The sequence below is a fragment of the Hyposmocoma kahamanoa genome, unplaced genomic scaffold (genome assembly GCF_003589595.1).
Source record: "Hyposmocoma kahamanoa isolate Upper Pololo Valley unplaced genomic scaffold, ASM358959v1 224, whole genome shotgun sequence".
NCBI classification, from domain to species: domain Eukaryota; kingdom Metazoa; phylum Arthropoda; class Insecta; order Lepidoptera; family Cosmopterigidae; genus Hyposmocoma; species Hyposmocoma kahamanoa.
The window spans coordinates 5,720,254-5,744,129 of NW_020653743.1; the positions used below are offsets into that span (position 1 = coordinate 5,720,254).

Sequence of the window (23,876 nt, forward strand, 5' to 3'; positions counted from 1 at the left end):
TTTTGGAGCGTGCTCACGTTGTTTGTACTGTACGCGGTCCTCAAGCACTAGTTTTCAGTCTATCTAGTAATGCATCGGTGTTTAGTCTATCCTTATGAAGATGATAAATATCCAATTATTGTTTCTCTTGTTTCAGTTCCGTCCGCGCCTCAAAACCTAACAGCGAACAGAGTCACAGCCGAAGAAATCCATCTATCATGGGCCCCGCCTCTAACCTTTCTTGCAATCACCTTGCCCAACCATAGCGGGCAAACAACCACCGAAAAAGACCTTACCGTCATATCAAAAACACAACCACAATCTGACCAACCCAGCAAAGATAATAATGAAATGATATCAGACGCACCGCTACAAGAGTTCGACTATACATGGTACCGAAGCGACCAGCCGAAATTCGATGACCTCATCAACAATGATAATTACCGTAATAAGAGGGAGCTAAGATCTCACAGACACAGAAAGAGACGGCAAAACAACGCTACTGATACTAAGATTCATTTAGAGAAGAGTGCAGAAGATATTGAGGCGTATCAGGCGATTGATATGCCTATAGAAGTTGTTAAAAAGTCGCATAATTCTATTATACCAGTGAAAAATCCTACTCAGATTGCATACGTTTTGTATTATGAGCAAGGAGTTCCAAGATCTGACACTTCGACGATTGTTGGTGTGCAAAGTTCGGCTGATGTGAAAAAGAAGAATGTATTTTCGAGCGATTTGGGAATGGAACACTATTCTAGAGCGACTAAGAATCTGACATTGTTAAATACTTCTGGTGTTTTGACTAAGGTGGTTGGGTTCCGGTTGAGGAATTTGAGTAAGTAGTGTTTTTTTATAATTACTTGCTATAGCAAAAAATAACTACTGCACACTCTTTGTAGATTTTTTGTGGGATGTCATTAAGAACAGAATGTGATTGCCATTCCATAGAAAAATTTCAAGAAATTATAAGATTCTGGTGACAAATTGCTACAGATAGGAAATGAAACTATTTTTTCGGATTTAATATATAATATTAGTTATTTCTAAAAAACCAACGTTTTGGGCTCTTTACTCGTCTTGTCAGTTAGTCAACCGTGACCATGGAACCTGTAACGGGCCCGGTTTGTTTGAAAAATGAAACAGAACTAATGAACACGACTTCAGATCCGAAAGAAATGTTTCAATTCCACTCTTGTTACATTTTGCTTGATCTTATAAGTTTGATGATTGAAGGAAGATAAATTGAATAAAGCCATTTAACAGGTAGCTGTTAAAGTTGGTGTTAAAATAGAGAGATTTCCTGATATTACTTGTATTTATTTCACACAAAGTATATGCATGTGTGAAATTGAAATTTCAAATGCTTTACATTTTGGAAACATTCTCAGTCTGAGTTTCAAATTAGGAAATTCGAAGTGGGTTCGGCAATGTGTAGAATTCGTCATATGTTGGGTTTCAAGTTATATAGTTCTATGGTAGATAAATGACAGAACTTCGAAATATTTTGTACATTTCCGATATACTCTATATTTATCAATTCATGATTGTGTGAATAGAATAAGGGACATGGGAAGCTTACTCAGAATAGAAACATCTGCGTAGGCGTCATATCTCCAGAAATAGTCACTATAGATACACTTCATTGGAAAAATAACTATAAAATGTTTATTGTTATTATTGGTTAATTCGGAGAGGTCGGTTATGTTTATTAGCACTTTATCGCAGTCTACTGCGGGACTTTCAATCCTGTACTTTAAAATCAATTTCATGCACAATTTTTGCCATCACTAATATGTAACATTTGCTACATAATGACAAATTTGTGAGAGTTATAATTGAAGGGAAGATAGACCAAGAATGGCGTACAGTCAACAAATAAAATAAGCAGTTATAAAGAGTACAAAGAGCTGGCTATGAACCGTGAACTACCTGCGCAATCGTAAAAATCCAAAGATCCAAATCCAAAACTAATATACATACGACAAGATTTACAACTCCTGAGATGTTAGATATATATAAATCTACAAACTGTTCGTTCTATTACACTTTAAATTATACGAGTAAATTTTTTTTGTGATACCAGGTGACGGGACAGCTTGTTGTTTGCCTGGCTCATGTAAGCGACACGCCCAACCATAACAGTTGTAGTGCTACTCAGAGCTTAAATCGCAAAGATCTGTACAGATTATTTCCAACGTAACATGCAATGCAACGTGAACGTCCTCGAACCGTACGCGCAGTACAATACTCAAAGTATTTCTCGACAACTCGACAATCGACGGGTCACAACGCAACATGCGCGTTGCGAATGCGCGTATAGAGCGCACAGTGTGTTTGCGAACACATTGAAATGTATGGGATGTATGCTCTGCATGTTACATTGTATGTAATGTTGCAAATAATCAGTATTCGGCTTAAAGGGCAGGGCATCCCTGCCTCTGCACTCGTCACCCTGAGACAAAGTTGACAAGTCTCATGTGCCTATAATTTCACAAGGTTCCGTACCTTTCAAAACTGGAACGCAGTAACACTCACATTACTGCTTGGCGATAGAAATCGATATGGCGAAAGTATGACTCTAGATGTCCTCTTTCACTAGGAGGTCTACTGCTGAAAATTCTTAAATCTATAGACTTAAAGGCTTTCGTGGTTATTCATAGCCTGATTATCACTAAGTACAGGTTTCTTACCACGATATGATTTCTTTCTATTTTCCCGATATTTCGAAACGATTACACGCTCCATGATCACGGGTCGACTGGCTATAAAGTCATCATAATATCGTGGTAAGAAACCTGTAATTAGTGTTATTCTTAAATCTTACCAAATATTTCTGTTAACGAAAATCAAAGTATTAGTTTTTCGCATATTTCAAATCACTATGTTGTATTTTTTTTAAATTTCTCACGGTGTAGGTTTACGAGGTGTTGATCCTATCTACGATCTATGTCATAAGATTACCTCACTACGCTGCCCATTTATATCTGGACCCGGAAGTCGTGGTGCTAGCACTAACGTTATCAATTTTCTTGTAGTTAGTAAAAAATAGATTTTTAAAAATCCGCATCGCGCCGACAGTTCAAATTCAACTGGATAGCCCTTACATAACATGACGGAACTGAACCGTGTTCAATTACCTGGCCAGAGAAATGAGTCCTATCGTCACACGTTAGTGAAATTGAGTTATGGCGTAACCTGAATGACTTGGAAAAAAATGCGAAGATAGTTTATGAATGCCGTATGTGTTGTCAATTATTTATAGACGTAGTTTTTTTAAACAAAAATTGTGTAAATTCTACGTTTATCTGTTGGAATGTTTTGCGTGGCATGTATTTTTAGGTGTCAAAAACACTGAAACATTGTATTTTTTTTATAATATCAAGTGATGGGACGAAGAAGTCGTGCTCCTCATGGTAAGCTACACGTCTGTCCATAACAGGTGCAGTGCCATTCTGAGCTCTAAATCGCAAAGATTTGAGAGGCACTGCCACTGCGCCCGACACCCTGAGACATAAGTTATGTAATTTCACCAGCACCCCCTTACCCTTCAAAACTGGAACACACTAATGCTAACATTACTACTAGGCGGCAGAAATAGGTAAGGTCTACTGCTATAAAAACTTGTATAAAAAATAACATTTCTTTGTATTCATTTTCAACATTTTTGACATGATTGATGATGATTTTAATTCAAGTATTCTCTGCATACATGCAGTCAATGTGGAAGGAAAACGTTTATTCATTAAACTGACTCGCTATACACGCTTAAATCTAATTCTTAAAACTAAAACAACATCAACACCCATCTAGTGCATAGGTTTCCAAATTTTTTAGCTCACAGCCCACTTAGGCAAGATAAAAAAATTTCAACATCCACCATCACAAGTAATAATTCAAAACAAGTATTTTTTATATTAACTTAACACAAAAAAATCACAAGAATAAAATTATGTATGTATGTAGAGTACTTTATATAGATAATGCAGACTACCGCCCCCCTAGAACTAGAACCACTTTGGAAAACTATGATCTAGCGGGAGAAATAAAATTTGCCTCATAGATTGAAATGGGGAGGCAAATTGCCTATTTATGTATTAATAGGATTGTACATACGTAGACAGAGCGTAATCAATTTTAATTGTACCGATTAATTTATTAAAATATAGTTATTAATTAACAAAGAAGCCGTATCATTAAATTAAAATTTTTCGATATAAAATTTTACGCCAATTTAATTTTTTTTTAATAATAAATAATAATAACGCACACACTCAACATAGCCTAGGGAAACCCTGTGTCGCGGGTGCTATGGACACACACATAGACAACCACAAATTACACCCAAACTCACGAGATAAATAAATGTAGGCCATATAAATATTTCTCCCGGCCCGGGAATCGAACCCGAGACCTCTGCGTGGCGGTCAGGCAGGCAGATGGTAACCGTTCGGCCACTATATATAATTCATTATCACTTTGGACATTTTGATGTGTGGTATATTTTAATACTTTAGATATAGTGCTTTGGAAGGTATTGAAATAGTGTAAGTAAGAGCAGTTACAAACTGCGACTTTTAGCAGCGAAGCAAACGCGATGCAGTCGCTAATCGTCTATCTTTATACGCGCGCGCGATTTTAAACAACGATGCCAACGCGATGCAAGCGAGCGATTGCATCGACACAAACGCGCTATTGCATTGCTACACCTGGAAATTTTGTATCGATGCAGTCGCACGTTTGTATCGATGCAGTCGCTCGTTCGCATCGATGCAATCGCCTATAAATCGCATATTAAAAAAGCTAAAATTCGCTGTATGTAACAATCGAGCAAGCAACTGAAAGGTTTGTAACCCTAACAAGCCGTGACCAGGTTCACGTACAGTACAGTAAAACAGAAAACTTCCGGTCCACAAATTTATTAAAAGTCGGGTTAAGTAGAAATGATAACAAAGAAGTAAGAGTAAGGCCCTAAAAGGGCCGAGTTATACTGAATTACAGATACGTATTCATAGACTGTTATACACTTATTAGAATTGACACATGATTTAGATTATATTATAATGATTATAACTCAGTAAAATAATCAAAATTAGACGCGATTGAATTTAAACAGCTCCGTCCGCTGTCGCGATCGAGCAGGGAGTGACGATGGAACGAAACAAAATGTGAGGCAAAAGAATGGAACAATTCAAAACTTAAATTTAAATTCGAGTGGCCAGGAACCGGAGAAAGGCGATGGAAAGGTGGGATGACGATGCAAGGAGGTCGCACCGTCACACAACTGAATAATTTTCGTAGTTTATTCCACCGCACTGTATTGACGATTAAACAATACTTGAGAGATCCTATGTTCAGTTTCCGGGTAGAATAGTTTTAATAAACGACCTGTAAATTGCTTATCTAGTCTGTTTTATGTCCTGAGTGGTGCCCCTGAAGATAATTAGTCTTAGTTAGGCATTTAGTACAGTCATCATCGTCATAATGATCCGAGCTGGCAAACCAGAACTTGATAAAAATCAACATTACATTAATGTATTTAGCTGTCCCCTTGCAGGGTATCATATAATAAGAAGTAATGTTTATTTTTTAAGATCTTTGTAAACTTTATATGGTGCAATAAATGAAATTGAAATCGAAATTTAAAATGCGTTTTCAATTGTTAATATCAACCGAAAATATGCCTTAGGAACTTAGGTGTAAGGTTGATTTTAATTGAATTATTTATACTTTTGATTACTTTTAATTCGCAGATCATATTGACGCTGACTCTTGTGACCCGGCAATTCATTTTATTGACTTTAAGACGTATTGTAGTATATATTTTCAACAGTGGTCCCCGACCTTTACCTGCTTCGTATCCTGCGGAGATGAATTAAAAATGTTGTGGCCCTCTTAATAAAATAAATAGTTGTAAAAATATCTTTTTGCGATCGTTTTTTTTTTAATTTTATGATTACATCTTCTTACCCAGAGAAACTCTTCGAGCCCAGGGTAGGAAATCTGATTGTGAATATTGATATTGGATACCAGAAATTATATTACAAATTTGTATCCGGCTATAAAGCCGTGGTAGCCTAATAGTTTAACCTATCACATTTCGACCGTTTCCTTATGCTCCCGGAGCACGAGGACGAATATTTCCTTATGCTCCTACTGGTAGGACCTAAAGGATAAATATGTCCTCGTACTTCTACTAATATACTGTCAACTATATCTATATGCAGTGAATATTGTAGTACTCGTATGTATGTTATCGATTCTCTAAGCTTATCAGTCTCTTTAGTGAAAGCTATTAACATTTAAAGCAGAGGCCGTGGGTTTGAATCCGGGTTTCCACTTCTGAGTTTCTCGGAATTTATGTGCTAAATTTATATTTGAAATTTACCACAAGCTTTTCGGTGAAGAAAACCGTGATGAAACCTGACTGTCGAAGAAGGTTCACAACCCTCAGAAGGCGTGGCAAATCCCTAACCCGCATTGGCTCAGCTTGGCGGACTATAGCCTAAACCCTCGCCTGAGAGGAGACCCGTGCCCAGCAGTGGGACATATAAATAGGTTTTTGATTTATTTATTTATTTGGGAAACAAACCATTTCACAATTTACAAGATTATAGTACAAGAAACTTATCTCTTATACCAGCTTTTCCACTAATAAATATTACTTAAAAAGGAACGAAAAACTGCTTAGTTTTTTTTACGAACATAATGATTATTAAAAAAAATGTAAAAATAAAATAAAAAATGATCCGGCTATTCATCATGAAAATAACCTCTCAACATTTTTCATTTACAGAGCCATTCACCCCGTACAAGATCTGGGTCCGTGCGTTTTACAACTTTTCACTTGAAGGTGTGAAATCTTCGGACCTGGTCGACCGTCTCGGTGCGCCGTCAGAAGCTCTATACGTGTTGACTGACGTCAAACCGCCAAGCGCGCCGATTATACTTAACCTCACTTGCGATCAGCCTAAAGGTAAGGAAATACAGGTCATCAAGACTTGGGAGAATTCTACGAAAGTGCGTGCCGTTGAGGCTCAATTTACATTGAATAAAAGCGAGTTTTTGTAATGAAATTGTATGTACGTTCATCGCGAAAAAGTGTGCCTCGTTTACAAGCAGCTATTCTATCGACTAAATGTTAGTCACGTTTATGCAATAAATAGCCGAACTCGTTTTATTCTTCCAACTGCTGGGCATAGGTTCATTCCAAATGTTAATGTTTGTAAGTTCATACATGCATACATACATACACTGCATTTAGTGTAATGTCCATTCAAAATACAAAGAGGAAACATTTTAAAGTTTTTATTTTAATTCAATATAGATAATCAGATCCACCTTTCCTTATTCAAATGTACATGAATAAAAATTGATTACGATACTAGTAGGCCAAGTGTCACAATGAGAATAAAGAATGCAATACAAAAGAGAAAAAACTTAGTAAGCATTGAAACGTTCTAACATTCACAATTTTGGCAAAATTTTACACTCTCACAATTATATCGATAAAACTGTCGACAACAGCCAGTAATTAGTAATCGAACTAGCCAGTAATCGATACTCACCAATAATGAACACCCAGTAATTGACCTTACCAATAAAAACGCGATACTATGATAAACAATTTTGTCCTAAATCTTATTAGAAATGAATTTAAAAAAGGTTGTCGAACACTTGTGTCACCACCTTATTGCTTTCATGTGTTACAAACTGCTCTTAGAACTTAAACAGTATCAACGTGATCCTGTTAAAAATGTACATTTATAATAATTGTAAAAATAGAAACAAACATAATTTAAAATGCAACAAGCACATAGAAAAATTCGTAAGGTCTAGCGGACTCTAGTTTAGGTTCTCTAGTCTTTTTCTGTAAAGTTCTCTTTTCCTCTAAGTTCTCTAGTCTAGGTTCGTTCTGTGGCTTAGTTGGCATAGCCTCTGGCACGGTTTGCTGGGAAGACGTTGGTTCGAATCCAGCCGGATCGAAGGATATTTTTCCTAGTCTTGAATCTTTGTTGTTAATAATTATAACAAACTAGTGGAGTAATTTCAAAAATGATATGCAAAAATAATAATAGCCAAACAAAAAATGTACATGACATAACATAATGGCTTTTGTTTCAGTAGGTACAAAGGGTAGTAAGTTGGTACAGCCATTCTTCGAAATAATAATAATAATTTATTGTTTCCATAAGTAGACATACATGTTACAATAGTTTAGTTATACAATGGGCCCAGTAAGGCGTGGTAATAATTGAAAAGTACTTAATACAAAAATTCACATTAATTTTCTACATGCTTATAACAGTAAATAATTACGAAAAATTTTAGTGTGACTAACATTTACACAAATTATAAAATTAGTATTACATTTAAATAATGACAATGTATATTACATTCTAAGATTAACACTTTTAATTTCATTCAGAAGATAGAAGAGTATAAACGGTAATTAAGATGTGGTTTATAGTTAAGAAGATCATAAACATTAATTATTAAAACTTATTTCGTTAATCCAAATTATTCCGGCGTGTGTTACATTGGCTCCTACACTAGGCATAGCCTGTCCCGTAGGTAACCAACTCAAAGGTGAGGTTACCAAAATAGAAAGCGTAGATCCTATAATGTTATTCCTATTCATTTGCCCAAGTTACATTATCACAAAAATATTAATTTAGGTGTCAGGTACACACACAAACAAATACAATAATGTAAAGTAAATAATTACTTGTACGAATAATAAAAGATATTGCGCGTGCGCGTGCGCGTGTGCGTTTGCGTGTGCGTTTGCGTGTTCGTGTGCGTGTGTGTTTGCGTATGCGCGTGCGTGTGAGTGCGTGCGTGTCATTCAGATATGAACTCGCAGCATTTCCTCAATATCCTCGTAGTATAGTGTATTGAGCCATTTCTGGCACTAACCCTATTGTAAACAAAAGGACCAAGAAAAGAAATGTATCTATTTGCAAAGGCAGTTCTTCTTGGTGGCACTGGGATTCTAAATTTACGTTTTTGAAGCATAGATAATAGAAATATCCTTAAGAATTTTGTTGTAAATTTTAATACCTATTACTAGGTCTAGTTTGTACGTTGCGCAATTGGCATAAAGTTAATTATGGTGTACAGTTTCGTTATAAATATTCGCTTACATTCCGCCACGCAACAATGTAAATTGAATATTACGCCTGGCGCGCACTGACGGGATTTGGCAGGGGATCAGTGGGCAAGCGCACACTGATGGCAATTATGCCGCAGATCCCTAGGTACGACGCGTGCTCGCGACTGGTCTCTCTTCAGATCAATCCAGCCGTGCCTTCCCTTGCCCCTCGTACAGATAGTCGCATTCGGCCTTCCGAAACATTCCCAAGGCTGCCGAGACATTCCGAAGGCGGACGGTTCGGTATCCCTTAGCATATCGCAAATTTGCTTTTGTAGTTACGACTATTATCATTAGAGTTTCAACTGTAATAACTTTAAGGTGTTTCTACCTTTCGTCATTAAAAATACTTTGCCGAGTCGTCCCGTCAGTGGGCGCCCGCCGGGCCTAATGTGTTTTCTGTCAATTTTTGTACTTGGAATATGGGCACAGTACATTGACTTACAATTATATGGACGTCGGGTCTGCGCTAAAAAGTGTCCGAACTTATAGGGCGTTAAAATCGTATACAGAGCGTCATTCACGCTTTAGGCTTCGTTTGTTCGACTGACAGCGAAGCAAGCAAAATTAGACAGTACTGCGATGACATTACAATTTAAATTCAACGTTTTAGCTTTTTCATATTCCTTTACATGTCACTACGTTTAAATAGGTTGACTTGGGACATTTTTTTCGTGGTTTTTGTATTAGACCCGTCGTCCATTTATTTGTAAGTCAATGGCACAGTACAAGAAAACGCAATCACGTCAGTACCTCTACTCTACTAAGTCAAGTAAGAAAAGCCCGAAAAAAAGAAACACCTTTCCTTTACCTATTTATTAATCATATGAACTCATATCTTTTCAGGCATTCTCTTTCTTCAATGGCGCCAACCACTCCAGTACAATAATTCTATAGACCAGTACATAGTGACGCTGCGGAAGATTCCAGAACTTCAGCCCAGAACAAGACTCACGCTGCCCACCAATAAAAACGATATCGAGACCACAATAATGGTGGTAAGTTTGAGAACTAAATAATTAAGTTTCAAACATCAAATCGATCAAACTTACTAAAAATGTTTTGCACATTTTAAAGAAAACCTATACTTTCAAATGTCGGTACAATAGTTTAATAGAAATTCTTGAAAACAATCGGATGTGCACATTTAATTCATTCCATGCTAATTTTGATCAAATATGCACATGTTTTTGTGTAGTTTGATCGCTAATAATTTTCCATTGTAATAATATTCAGGAATGACGTTATTCATGAGGCCTTTATAAGCGAATGTTTGCAAATGCAAAAAAAAGTGCATGTTTCGCTTTGGCACAGACATCTCTCACTGTATTTCATGGTCAGTATTTTTACCGTCAATTGATAATAAATAACAAAAATAAAACATTATACCAATATTCATAAATTTTACTTCTTCCCCGGTCCACTGTATGATTTATCATATTAGTGTAGTCGCTTGCTGCTATTGACATTGTGAAATCATGGTAAAGGTAAATTCTTAGACATTTGAAACTATCATTTAGTACTGTTATGAAGTAAAAATCATCGCGTAAAAACCTGCGAAAATTCATAACAAATTTAAAATAATTATTTTATCGTGTAATTATACTATCATGTCCGCAAGAAAAACCAAAGTTGGAACAAAGACATTCCATAATATAAGGTAATTAATCGCGTCTGGTCTCAAATAACACGATTAACAAAATAGAATAGAAATAACAAATAAATAAAAGTTATTTAAAAAAATTTGAACAGCAAAACCTAATTAAAATAAGAATAAAATTATAGTACTATTAAAAATGTATACAGTGTGCTTTTAAAACAATTTAAAATAACAAAATTAATGATAAGAATGACGTGAGTCTGAGTCGTAATAATACTAACTAAAATAATTTAACAATTAGATATTTTACATGTGGAAGCTGCAGTTTATGTCGCCTTAGTGTCTTTTAGTCTTTTACGTTTTTACAAAAGCCAGATAAAACATTGCGAATAGGAGGAGCTATGACGACGGTCCGCGTCCACGCGTGCTTTTCATTTTTTTTTAGGTTTAACATGGAAAGGAAGTAAAACTGGCGAGCGTAGGGAAATTTTTCTCTTCTGTACCGACTCTCAAAGCATTAGATTACAAGAACAAAAATTCTACCGTGGTAAATTGTTTGGGCCATCTTAGAGTGTGATATATAGACTGTGAACAGGTAACCGGTACTATCTCAATTTTAACAACTTTAAAGTATGAAGAAAAAATCATTGATATATAGCATCTAATTTATTAATTAAAAATACGTAGCGTACATACACAGATGTGTAATAAAAATATCTAAAAACTACGTAATTTTATTTAATAAACCGGATGCTATTTAAATGACAAACATTTTTTCTTCATCTTGTTAAGTTGTCAAAATTGAGATAGTACCGATTGCCAGTTTACAATCGATATGTGGATTGTAGTGGTAGTACGCAGAAAAAGATTTGCAAAGAAAATAGTAGAAGTATATTCGTATACGTAGAATACAGATGTTACGGTGACAAATCTTTCCTTGATGTAGTGTATCGGTGGCCAGTTGGTAACGTACTACGTAAAATAAAATGTGAATTACGTATTTAAGTTAAATCACCGCGTGCGCAGAGTTTCATCGAAGAATGTATGAGAACATACAGTAATTCTCTACTTAGCTGTACAAGATTTACTTTTTTTTAAATTTCATTGTGGTCACACTTCCTTTATTTTTTTCCATTCCCTAAGCACTACACCGGTAATGGTACAAAGGGGTCCAGCACTACCTCCACTCAATAATTTTCGCGGTTGGGACTGTTCTTGCATTTACTAAATTAGTGAAAAAAAATAAAGCTAATAATTAATTTTTCTATAAGACCGCACCCGCTCTATGTGTGTTTCACACTTAAGATACAGTGATATTTGATATATGAGTACATATTATATTTGTTTCAGACTGTGAATCTATCTAACGTGACTCAGTACGAGGTGAGGATTTACGCTGTCACGCTGTCAGTCGCACGGAACAACGTATCTATCAACGGCTCTGAAGCTCCGCCGGAGGTAATTTTTGCCAACAAAGTAAACATATGATCGCAATAGTTCCAGGAACTATGTACGACATCGGATCCATATCTAACTACATTCCTATGGCCTATCGGTTAACTGAGTCGGTTCCAGAGGTAGCTGCGCGGTGTGGGACGAGTGATAATTTACGTAACAGTTATGTCGCGCTGCACAAGGGATAATTTCAACAGATTTTTTTGACGATATTCAATAACAAGTTCATTGCATAATCTCAGTACACAGTACTAAGAAACCGACCTCAAAATATCGTGGAATTACATCTATTTGCTAAGTTTTATTGATCGGTTACCAGAAAGTGCGCGAAACCGAATTCAGTCCCTAGTTTGCCACCCTTAGAGGTGGAATATTTTCTTCAATTTTAAATAATAATAATAATAATAATGCACACACTCAATATAGCCCTGCACTAGGGAAGCCCTGTGTCGCGGGTGCCATGGACATACATATAGACCAACCTTTCCCAAAGTGGGCGATAACGCCTCCTTATGGGCGCTGCAGGCGTTGGAGGGGAAAGAAACTGCAATACTCAAGTCCTGACTTGAGTATAATTAGTCAGGACTTGAGTATAATTGAAAGCACTAGAAATCATACTCAAGTCCTTGCCATTAGGGTCGTATTTCCAGTGTTTGAAATCATATTCAAGTCTGCTCAAATCCTGACTTGACAATTGAGTAGAGTTCTGGAATACGACCCTAAGACACCGACTGAGCTGTCGACTCTCGACTACAACTTGTGAACATCAGGTACTATTAATTAAGGGATTGCTCAAACTAACTTGGTTCGATATTTCTCTCCATGTAGATCATATATCTGTCCTGTTTTATTGAATAAATAAAGTAAAAATCATGTCAGTCGGTCGCTCCGTTTCGAAATGATAGTAGACACAAACAAACAAATAAAAAGGCAACAGGCACAGTTTCGCATTTTAATAGTTATTAGTATTCCTAGATAGGTTATTTTCGTATATAATAGACCGCGGGCAATCGTATTTTAACCAGTTTTTGTTAAATAACCCGATTTGTGCATTCCTGTACCAATCGGCTGGTTCATAGAATATTTGTTCTTACTAGTTGAGTACGATTGAGCGTCGAATGAGATAAACGAGTTTATGCATGTTTGTCTTATTCCTGTCTGTGTTTGTTGCTTATGCAATGCTTATATAAACAACGTAATATTTATTTTATTTTCATTTGCGGTTTCGCGCGTAATAGATAAGTACTTAAGTTCAACACTTACTTACGTATTTCTCAAAACAAAACAATGTCGGAAGTAAAAAAGAAGAGACGGCAATACTGTACGGAATATATTAAATTCGGATTCATTGAAAATCCCACAAAACCATCGTCGCCTTTGTGCCTTCTATGTCTAAAAACATTTTCGAATGAAGCAATGAAGCCTTCAAGACTGCAAGATCATTTGAATAAAATGCATCCAGATAAGAAAGACAAGAACGTAGCATATTTTCAAGACCTAGAGAAGAAGCATAATGCTCAGCCAAGTGTAGCAAAACTCTTTTCGGCGGCTGCTAAGCAAGATAACGACGGACTTCGAGTTTCATACAATATCTCTTTGTTAATTGCTCAAATAAAGGCAAACCACACAACATCGGAGAAGAGGTAATTTTGCCAGCAATAAAGCAAGTAATAACTACTGTGCTTCATAAACCGGCCGCAGATATTATCTGAAAAATTCCTTTGAGTAATAATTCTGTGCAAAGACGAATTGATGAATTAGCTGAAAACATTGAAGAATCATTGTGCAATCATCTGAGGACTAGTCAATTCTCAATGCAGCTCGACAGGTTCACTTTACCAACTAATGAAGCATTGTTGCTGTCTTACGTGAGGTTTATTAAAGATGAGAAAATATGTGAAGAAGTACTGTTTGCTAGAAATTTAGAGACCGATACAAAAGGCGAAACCATATTCAATACATTGGAAAAGTTTTGTGATGAGAAAGAGATTCCCTTGAAAAATATTATATCAGTTGCTACGGATGGCGGTCTACGGCTATGACAGGGTGCCATAAAGGCGTCACAGCGTACTTAAAAAATATAATTCCAGATGTCCTTGCTGTACATTGCGTTATTCATAGAAAACATTTGGTTGCTAGAAATTTAAGTAAATGACTATTTCAATTACTGCAATATGTCAATAAAATCCGTAACAGCTCTTTTAATGATAGATTATTTCATCAGCTTTGTGTTACTAATGACGAAGATTTCAACCGTTTGTTGTTTCATACTGAAGTTCGTTGGCTATCAAGAGGCAATTGTCTGACTCGATTTTACAACCTGTTTGACTATGTGATAAAGTTCTTGGAAACTAAAGATACAGAATTGAGCAACAAGCTCATTACATCAAAGAATGATATAGCTTACATGACAGACCTGTGTAAATTGTTCAACGACATGAATCTCCAACTGCAAGGCGATGAACTAAATTTAATTTAAACAAAAAATGTCGTTGCTGCTTTCGCAGCCAAACTGCTTCTACACAAAAAGAACATGGGAAGACGTGAGTTTCACAATTTTTCGAATTTATCAGTATTCTGCAGTAACGACGACTTGTTAGCTTACTGCCAACATTTGGAAAACCTCCACATTGACTTCACCGAACGATACCAGGACATTTTGAACTTGGAAATACCAGACTGGGTGTTGGATCCGTTTTCAAATGTCAACATAGCAATATCATCTCAGCTGGAAGAAGAACTTATAGAATTGAAAATAAACGAGGAAATAAAAAAAGTTCAAAAATGGCTACCAAGAATTTTGGCTACAAAAACCGCTTCCGCAATTGTACTCTGGATTGTGGTCAATCGTTCAACGATTCTTGATAACATTCCCATCGTCATATTTGTCTGAACGTGGTTTTAGCGCTGCGACAACGCTGCTTACTAAAAAGAGAAATCGTTTGCATGTTACCGAACGTGGTGACTTGCGGCTGTTATTGAGTAAATTGGAACCTGATATCGACAAACTTATTAAACAGCGTCAGATTCATCCTTCACATTAGTTTTTATATTAGAATCGATTATGTTTGTTTTATTTTGAATAAAAGATACTCTGAATACTATAAAGTTGCGTTTCAATAAACATTCTCATTGGCAGGTGTAGCCTGTAAGAGTTATCTTGAAACCTGAGCGCCGTTGTGTACTACCTACCGCGCTCAGGTCTCAAGTTAACTCTTGCGGGCTATAGTAAGAGTCTCGTTTAGAAAGAATGTTTAATCTCCGCTAATATAGCTCACGATAATTAATTTAATTTGAAGTTATAGTGGTTTTTAAGTAGGTAAAAAAATGGGGGCGCTAAAAAATAATTTATTCTCAAAGTGGGCAGTAGACAAAATAAGTTTGGGAACTCCTGATATAGACAACCACAAATTACACCCAAACTCACGAGAGAAATAAATGTAGGCCATACAAATATTTCTCCCGGCCCGGGAATCGAACCTGAGAACTCTGCGTGGCAGTCTGGCATGGTAACCGTTCGGCCACAGAGGCAGTTAACGGGACCAATACTGAGGTACACTCTTTCAAACAAAAAAAGCCAAAATGTAAAATTTTGCCAATGATGTCTGAATTGTGAATGTCTTGTCTCAGTTAAGCGGTAGGACTGTAATTGGACTGTAATATGGTTGTCGGCATACGTAACTACGATTCTAACTAATAACTACGAAAGTTTCTGACCGCTAGGCCAACGTGGCCGAATGATTTCTGATGTCGTATCGGTGCAAAAGTGATAGAATACCTGAATAGCCCATTTACACACGGATGTGATCATTGCATCTATGGGATTACATAAATATTAAGCACCTTACACTTCCAACCGACAAAACTCTTTCTTTGATTAAATTTAAAATCGAATAAAAGTTGTTTTGATATTCAATTATTTTTTGTGAAATTACTCCACTAGTTTGTTATAATTATTAATACAAAGAGCGACCACTTAGAAAAAATTACTTTTTTTAGAAAAAAGCCTTAGAAAAAATGCCAACTAGGCACGGAACGAGCCAGCGGACCTCACGAATTTTTCTATGTGCTTGTTTGTCGGATCTTTGTATTTGGTTTACAACGACTTTCTTTTTCTTTCTTTGAGTTTTTTGAAATGTTTAGGAAATTGTTTGTGTCATTTACAATGACATAGGATCTGATTTATTAAATAAAAATACGTAGTTTTTAAATAGTTAGTAGTAGTAACAGGTAGTTTCGCTATGTAAACGAACCGTTCCAGTTCAATTCAGGACATGATTAGTGCATGCTTATAATAAAGCTATAATATGGTCCGTTCTCCAATCACCCTGTGCAGATCGTCGCGCCATTTAGCTGGGCCCATGTCCGCCTGCAAGCTGATGATGATAAAGACTGTATCGCAGGATGTTACTCTTTAAACGAGCACGAAAGCAGTTTCACATAAAAAAAGTGATTCATCTGACGTTTGTATGAGGACAATCCTCGTGAATTCAATTGGTTTTTTTATGGTCTTTGTTTGGACTTTTTTGACATCTTGTATGATGATGAATATCAGACGATCTATTCGATCTATTTAGTCCAACGGTTTGCACTGTGAGCGCTGTATGAGGTTGCTCGAGTTCTCTTCCCGGATAGGACCAATATGGGAAATTACATTTTTTAAATTGATTCTGGTTTGGGTGTTCTGAGTAGTGCTCCGGAGTGAATTCAATTGCCCTTAGTACACGGAATTCCCTAGTTAGAGACCAGGTAATTAGGCGTCATTGTCTGGCACATTAAATAATTCAAAAAGTAAATTGACCTTGTTAACATGAACAGGCATCTAAAATGCCTACATATAATGTCTTAATACGAGGAAGGAAGCAGCAGTGCTTAAGTATGCGTCATAAGAATCATAAGCATAACTAATTGGAGTTTGTAATTGAGTACAATTTTCGAATTTTTACGTATGGAATCCTTTGAAGGGTATTTCCACTTTATAAACCAAACATTACTTGGGGAAATTACAAGCACATGGAACTTGTCAACTTACGTCTCAGGGTGACGGGCGCAGTGGCAATGCCCCTCAGATCTTTGCAATTTAAAGCTCTGAGTAGCACTGTAACTGTTATGGCCAGGCGTGTAGCTTACCATCAGGCGCAAGACTTGTTAATTGAAGCGATCTTTCATTATAAATTAACACCTCATATTAATATATTTACTGAGCACTAGCAGTAGAGCTCCTTGTGAATGAGTTCGTCCAGGGAAACAGTGCCACCTTACCTATTTCTGCCGCCAAGCAGTAATGAGAGCATTACTGTGTTCCGGTTTTGAAGGATGCTGGTGAAATTACAGGCACATGGAACTTCTCTACTCATGCGACGGGCGCAGTAGCAGTGCCCCTCAAATCTTTGCGATTTAAAGCTCTGAGTGGCATTGTAACTGTTATGGATGAACAAGTCCTGCGCCTGGTGGTAAGCGACACACGCTCACCACCAAGCGCAGGATTGGTTCGAAATATCGAATGTGAACTGGCAACCGGTACTATCTCAATTTTGACAATTTAACACGATGAAGAAAAAAAATTGTTTGCGTCATTTATATAGCATCTGGTTTATGAAATAAAAATACGAAGTGTATGTGTAACAAACATATTTAAAAACTACGTATTTTTATTTAATAAATCAGATGCTATTTAAATGACGCAAACAATTTTCTCTTCACCTGTAAAGTTGTCAAAATTAAGATAGTACCGGTTGCCAGTTCACAGTCGATATGTCGAGCAAAAAAAAAATCGACTTTAATACGTGAGTTACCGGGTAGTTGTCTGAGTTTCGCTGTAGTTTTCTATTAACTTTAAGCTTTACTACAATGATATTCATATATTTTTTGTGAGCTCCACTAGTTTGTTATTCTAAGATCGAGCAATACGAAGAAAAACTCCTCGATCGAACAACACAAAGTAAGACTGAATTGGTCTGTAACACAAGGAACTTGTCAATGGTGACAGGCGCCAGTGGCAGTGCCCATTATATCTTTGCGATTTAAAGCTCTGAGTGGCACTGCAACTGTTATGGACAGGCGTGTCGCTTACCTTGGTGGTAAGCGCAGGACTTGTTCGGCCCGTCATTTGGTATGATAAAAAAACAATTATTAAGTCGAATTTTTGCTCAACGTGTTATATGTGTAAATATGCTTATATAAGTATATTTATCTGTGGTCGTAACGTTAAGTAACGATTTAATGCCAGCAACGCTTTATCCGTATTATTTATTACTCATTTTAGTGGTACGATTATATAAGGAGATGGCTGAGTTTGAACTCCGGTCAAATTTGTCAAAATGGTTTGATCTTTGATTTCGAAATGCGAAGCTTGAAGGGTAAATTTAACAAGCAAATTGAATCGTCTATAGGGTGCTTTAGGCATATTGATGAAAAGCACTAAGGACATTTTGTTCGGATAGTGGTGACTTATCTACAAGGTTTGGCGTATTTTCACCGTGTACGCTTAGAATGAAAATAAGTTAAGGGTTAACGATTTAGATCCTTATCCTTGGCGATATAAATTTATTAGGATAACTATTTACTTATTTTAGTGATAGACCTGTCACGCGTCCTATACGACACGCGGTGTCATTAGCGATTTTGGTATAGTTACGTCCTAGAGCCACAAGGTGCCTCTAACGCGCAGCTGTGTTTCCATTCTTCATTAAAAATAAAGAATAAAAAAATGTGCAAAGGAATTGCACGATTACGAAGCGCTTCTCTTCCACATTTAAATGGCGAGGGACTATGGAGTGGAATTCCCTGCCTGCAGACTTGTTCCCTGAACGGTATTATTACTGCCTTTTCAACGCGAGAGTGAACAGGCATTTAGGTGGGCTCCATCGTTGACCTTATCGCCACTTTTCATCAAATGAGATGGAGGTCAAATGCGCACTTATGTTTTTAATAAAAAAAGAAGAAAAAAGAAATGGCGTGTATCTATGATGATGGGTTTAATTCGCGAACAAAGTCGTAGTAGATAGCTAGTATTTAATATCGATCTGCCTTGTGTTATGTATTCATAACAATCAAGCATATTATGTACAGGGAAAATCATTCAAATTGTATCATTTACAAATTGACGTCTATTGAAGCCACACATTTCCTTGTTGTGATTTTTATATGTTTTTGCTAATTCTAATAGTGTGAAACCCTAATAATTTGTAATAGTAATGTGTGTAAGTAAATTTCTATATTTTACACCGATTATAACGATCTCTTAGCTCCTATGTGCATTATGATAAAGGTGTTATGTTATTTTCCTTTATAGAACCAATTTAGAAAAAGAACCTTCTAAAGTTTGAACAGTGAGAGTGATCTTAGACATTATTTCCCAGGAGTTTTGCTACCTTGGTAATAAAACCGTAAGTAACATTTCAGGTTTGAGGAGAGTGTTGTCCAGCCATTTTGCAATTAAATCGTATGGGATCTGACTCGTATGCGAATGACATACATACAATGCAGTTTTTGAGAATAAAATAAAATATAAAACGCAATTTTTGAGATAATACTATGGTATTTAACTGCCTCTGTGGCTGAGGCAGAGGTCCCAGGTTCGTTTCCCGGGCTGGGAGAAATATTTGTATGGCCTACATTTATTTCTCTCGTGAGTTTGGGTGTCATTTTTGGTTGTCTATGTGTGTTTCCATGGCACCCGCGAGACAGGGTTTCACTAGTGCGGGGATAAGTTGAGTGTGTGCGTTAAAAAAAATTGTCATGTGTGTGTTTTGTTTGTTAACCGACTTTAAAAAAGGAGGAGGTTCTCAATTCGCTTGTATTTTTTTTGTATGCGTGTTACGCGATGATTCTTTTATTGTTGGAAAGAGGGTACTTCAGTAGAGGGCCTATTTAAAGAAAAGACTTTATTTAATTGTTACAATTGGAAGAAAATAGTTCACCTTTAAAGTGGCAAACTATGAGATGAACCCGGTTTCGAGCACTTTCCGGTAACCGATTTCAATAAAACCGGGCACACAAGTGTAATTCCATGAACTTTTGAGGTCAGTTTTTTAGTACTGAGCTTATCATTTTTGTATTTCGGGAAATTAATTTGAAAATAGTATTTTTTTTCCTGAACGTGTTTCGAAGTGGTCCGTGGTCCTTCATCGTGAACTTCCGCGGCGTTTTCGTCGAGTCACGGCCTGATTAATGACCCAGATTGGTTTGAAATATGTCAAGCAAAAAAAATCTACTCTAATACGTGAGTCATCGGGTAGTTGTCTGAGTTCCACTGTAGTTCTTTATTAAAAAAAAAAATTGAATATCATGATGCTTTACTACAATGATATTCATATATTTTTTTGTGAGCTCCACTAGTTTGTTATTCTAAGGTCGATCAATACGAAGAAAAATTCCTCCATCGAACAACACAAAGTAAGACTGGATTGGTCGTGGGGTTGTGTTACACAAGGAAATTGTCAATGGTGACAGGCGCAGTGGCAGTGCCCCTCATATCTTTGCGATTTAAAGCTCTGAGTCGCACAGCAACTGTTATGGACAAGCGTGTAGCTTACCATCAGGCGCACGACTTATTCGTCCCGTAACTTGATATCATAAAAAAAATGTTTGTTAAGAGTGATTGCCTCGGCATGGCAATAGACACTGGTTCAATCAGATCAAAGGATTTTTTCTGTTTTAAAGTAATGTTATAAATAAATATCTTTAATATATAAATATAAAACCGGTTGTATCCTCTGCACCGCTTTCTCCTTCGATTCTACCTCAGGCAACTAACACACACTGAGACATAAACAAGAAACACTTACATGCAATCACTAACTTACGCTGCAACGTCACGCCGCTTACTCGCACAAACGCCGTTCTTTACCGCAGATATTTAACCGCATAGCAATGAAGTAGCAGTATTTGGAAACCCTTCTTATCGTATCGACGGCGTACACTATAAGGCTTGTGTAAGGTACTCGTTGATTGTTGTCTAGGATACGCCAGACTTACAAGTAAGGAAAGCTACGTCGTCGCGCCTCGTATGTCGCGTATAAACCCCCAGCACATCTCATCCTTGTACTGGGGCGGGACACCGTGAGAGGTGCCCCGAGTGGACCTCCAGCCTCCCCTTTTGTCCAACCACTGACCCAAGTGGGTTAAACTTCGATGGCTAGTAATCCCGGTGCAAGCGTACCTGCCACCTACTACCGACCCGATTGATGCCAACAAAAGGCGCCCACAGTCGTAAGCATCAATGAGGCTAGTCCTGCTGCGGGTCGAGTCAGCACGTCGCAAATTTATAGCCGTACATAGGGCGCTCTGTAAGTTTCCGGAACTGGCCACTTACATAAACAATATTTAAAAAGTAATTACAATATTTGAAAATGGAACTCTTTGGCTGTAGAATACAGTTTGTTTCATCTGACTGTCACTTGTTTTTACATTGTAACGTCATTTTAGAAATTGGTTGTCTACATCCCACACTGTGGGATCCGAACGGATCGCGTCCTTGGTGCAACGCCATGCTTACCAGATTCAACGAACGGGCGTCAAATTTGGTGTGGGACATAGTAACAAGTGACGAAACATGGATTTATAGTTACGATCCCAAAACAAAGCAGCAATTGAGCGTATGGGTCTTTCGAGATGAGCGGTTGTGCCTCCAAGCGGACGATTGCTTCTTTTTTTAATAAAACTGGATACGTGGCTTCTGTTGCTTTGGAGAATCGTTGTACCGTCAATAGTGATCGGTACAAGACCATTTCTATGCCGGAAATTATTGACAAACTCCGTAAAACGAACCGTAAACGCCGTATCATCTTGCACCAGGATAATGCCAGTTCTCACACGGCCAGACAGACAAATGAATTTTTGAAGGTGAACAACGTTGACCTTATGAGCCATCCCGCGTACAGTCCCGATCTGGCACCTTGTGACTTTTATTATTTCCAAAAATTAAGAATTAGTTACGGGGTCAACGATTTTTATCATCAACTGCCTCGAAGAGTATGAAAAATATGTTTCAGAGATTGACACGGAGGAGTGGCATAAATGTTTTCAAAATTGGTTCATTCTTATAAAAAAGTGCATTAACGCTAACGTAGAATATTTTGAGAAACAATAAGTTAATTTCTGACCATTTATATATTTTTTTTTATTCGTTACGGAAACTTATATTGCGCCCAACGTAGAACATGTATTGTTACAATATCAAACTCGACAATTAAGTTAGATGTGTGTCTTTCCAATATGTCTATACATGTTGTAATGTTAAACGGTACATAGAGGGATTTAGCAATTGTTTATCTCTTAGTGTACATTCACTTACACACCCATATTTTTAGGTTTATTTTATTTATTTTATTTATTTATTGCAAATAATGTTGGTACAAGCATTACATACTAAGTACAAACATACCCCGTCGGGGTGTAGCAAAGTGAATTGTACATAAACAGCAGGATATAAACGTAGGTTCTTAAAATATTAAATTAAATAATTAATCAAACTGAAGTGCACTCGGTTCCCGCCATTGCCATTGACGTTACTCCGTGTCAAAATAGCAAGTTAGCAAAGGCAAAGCAGTGTTACCACAATACAAAAATTGGGTGAAGTTCGTGTACTCAGTAAATGATTGATCATCGCGTGATTCGCAACAGAGCCTCCCTTTCGTGCACCTTTGGAAAAACTTACTTTAGTTTATAAAATACAGTTCAGTGTACCTGTAATTGTAAGGTAAATAATTAGCGTATTATAAGTGGTTATTCTTCCTTACAATTTACAGGAAGTTTCGAGCGAGTTATGTGCCGCGCAGTCGTCACCGCTGACGCCGGGTGATATGCGCGCGGCAGCCCGCGGCGTCAGCACCGCAGCGCTCTTGGCTGTGCTGCCACTCGCCTTGCTAGCTGCTGTGGTAGTTGTGATCGTGTATTGGAGGTAAGTGGAGAAAAGGTCCAGAAAACCCTTCTAAGGCTGCGTTTCCACCAGAGATGTGCGAGGTGGCTTGGCGGTGTTTTAACCATTTATTACAAAACGTCACAACACAAAAAATACACAGAAAGAAAGATAAAAAAAAGATAAAGCTAAATTTAAACAAAAATAAAATAGAATAACAAAAAGAATTAATAAAAATAAAATCTGAATAATCGGTAATGAAGTGACAACAAAGCAAAAACATTAAGTTTTCAACACTATTGTGTACTAAGTAGATGTCATGTGTGCAGCTGTGACGTATGTAAAAGGATTCACTCAGCTAATGTCACCGCCGAGAAAAGGCACTGGCGAGAAAAGGCTGTGACGCTGATTTGAATAGGATCATTTCATTTTCCTAGCCTCGCTTAGCGCAGGTCTGGTGGATAAGGGGCTAGCAGAGCTAAATATTATTTATTAAATTTATCTAGTGCCTATTTATCTTATCTTTATTTAAAAAAGTGAGAGATGTGAGCGAGGAACGTGTGAGGTACGCGAGCTCGCTGGCCATCGCCTCCGCTCACCCCAGTCGCGCACAGCTGAAAAGAGTCCGCTACTCATCCTCGCACCACCTAGCTACCTCGCACATTTCTGAAAGACTTGTAAGTCCTCATCTCGCACTAGACCAATCTGGAGTAATCGTTCGTCAGTGGCTAGCCATCGAGATACTATTCAACTGCCATTGCAATTTTTTGGTATTCTGTTCTTCGATGGCAGGTTAATGGCGTAGTGTATTAATATTATATATATAT

General features: G+C 37.1%; 1 protein-coding gene across 1 annotated transcript in view; it reads left to right on the forward strand.

Moving 5' to 3' along the window:
* The window catches only part of LOC113228264, a 74,986-nt gene that overhangs the window by 25,747 nt on the left and 25,363 nt on the right, over positions 1-23,876 (forward strand). The window contains exons 2-7 of the mRNA XM_026461530.1: positions 137-817; positions 6,776-6,955; positions 9,980-10,131; positions 12,084-12,191; positions 22,940-23,091; positions 23,615-23,769. Coding sequence (XP_026317315.1) covers positions 137-817; positions 6,776-6,955; positions 9,980-10,131; positions 12,084-12,191; positions 22,940-23,091; positions 23,615-23,769 — 1,428 coding nt within the window. The remainder of the gene's footprint in view (positions 1-136; positions 818-6,775; positions 6,956-9,979; positions 10,132-12,083; positions 12,192-22,939; positions 23,092-23,614; positions 23,770-23,876) is intronic.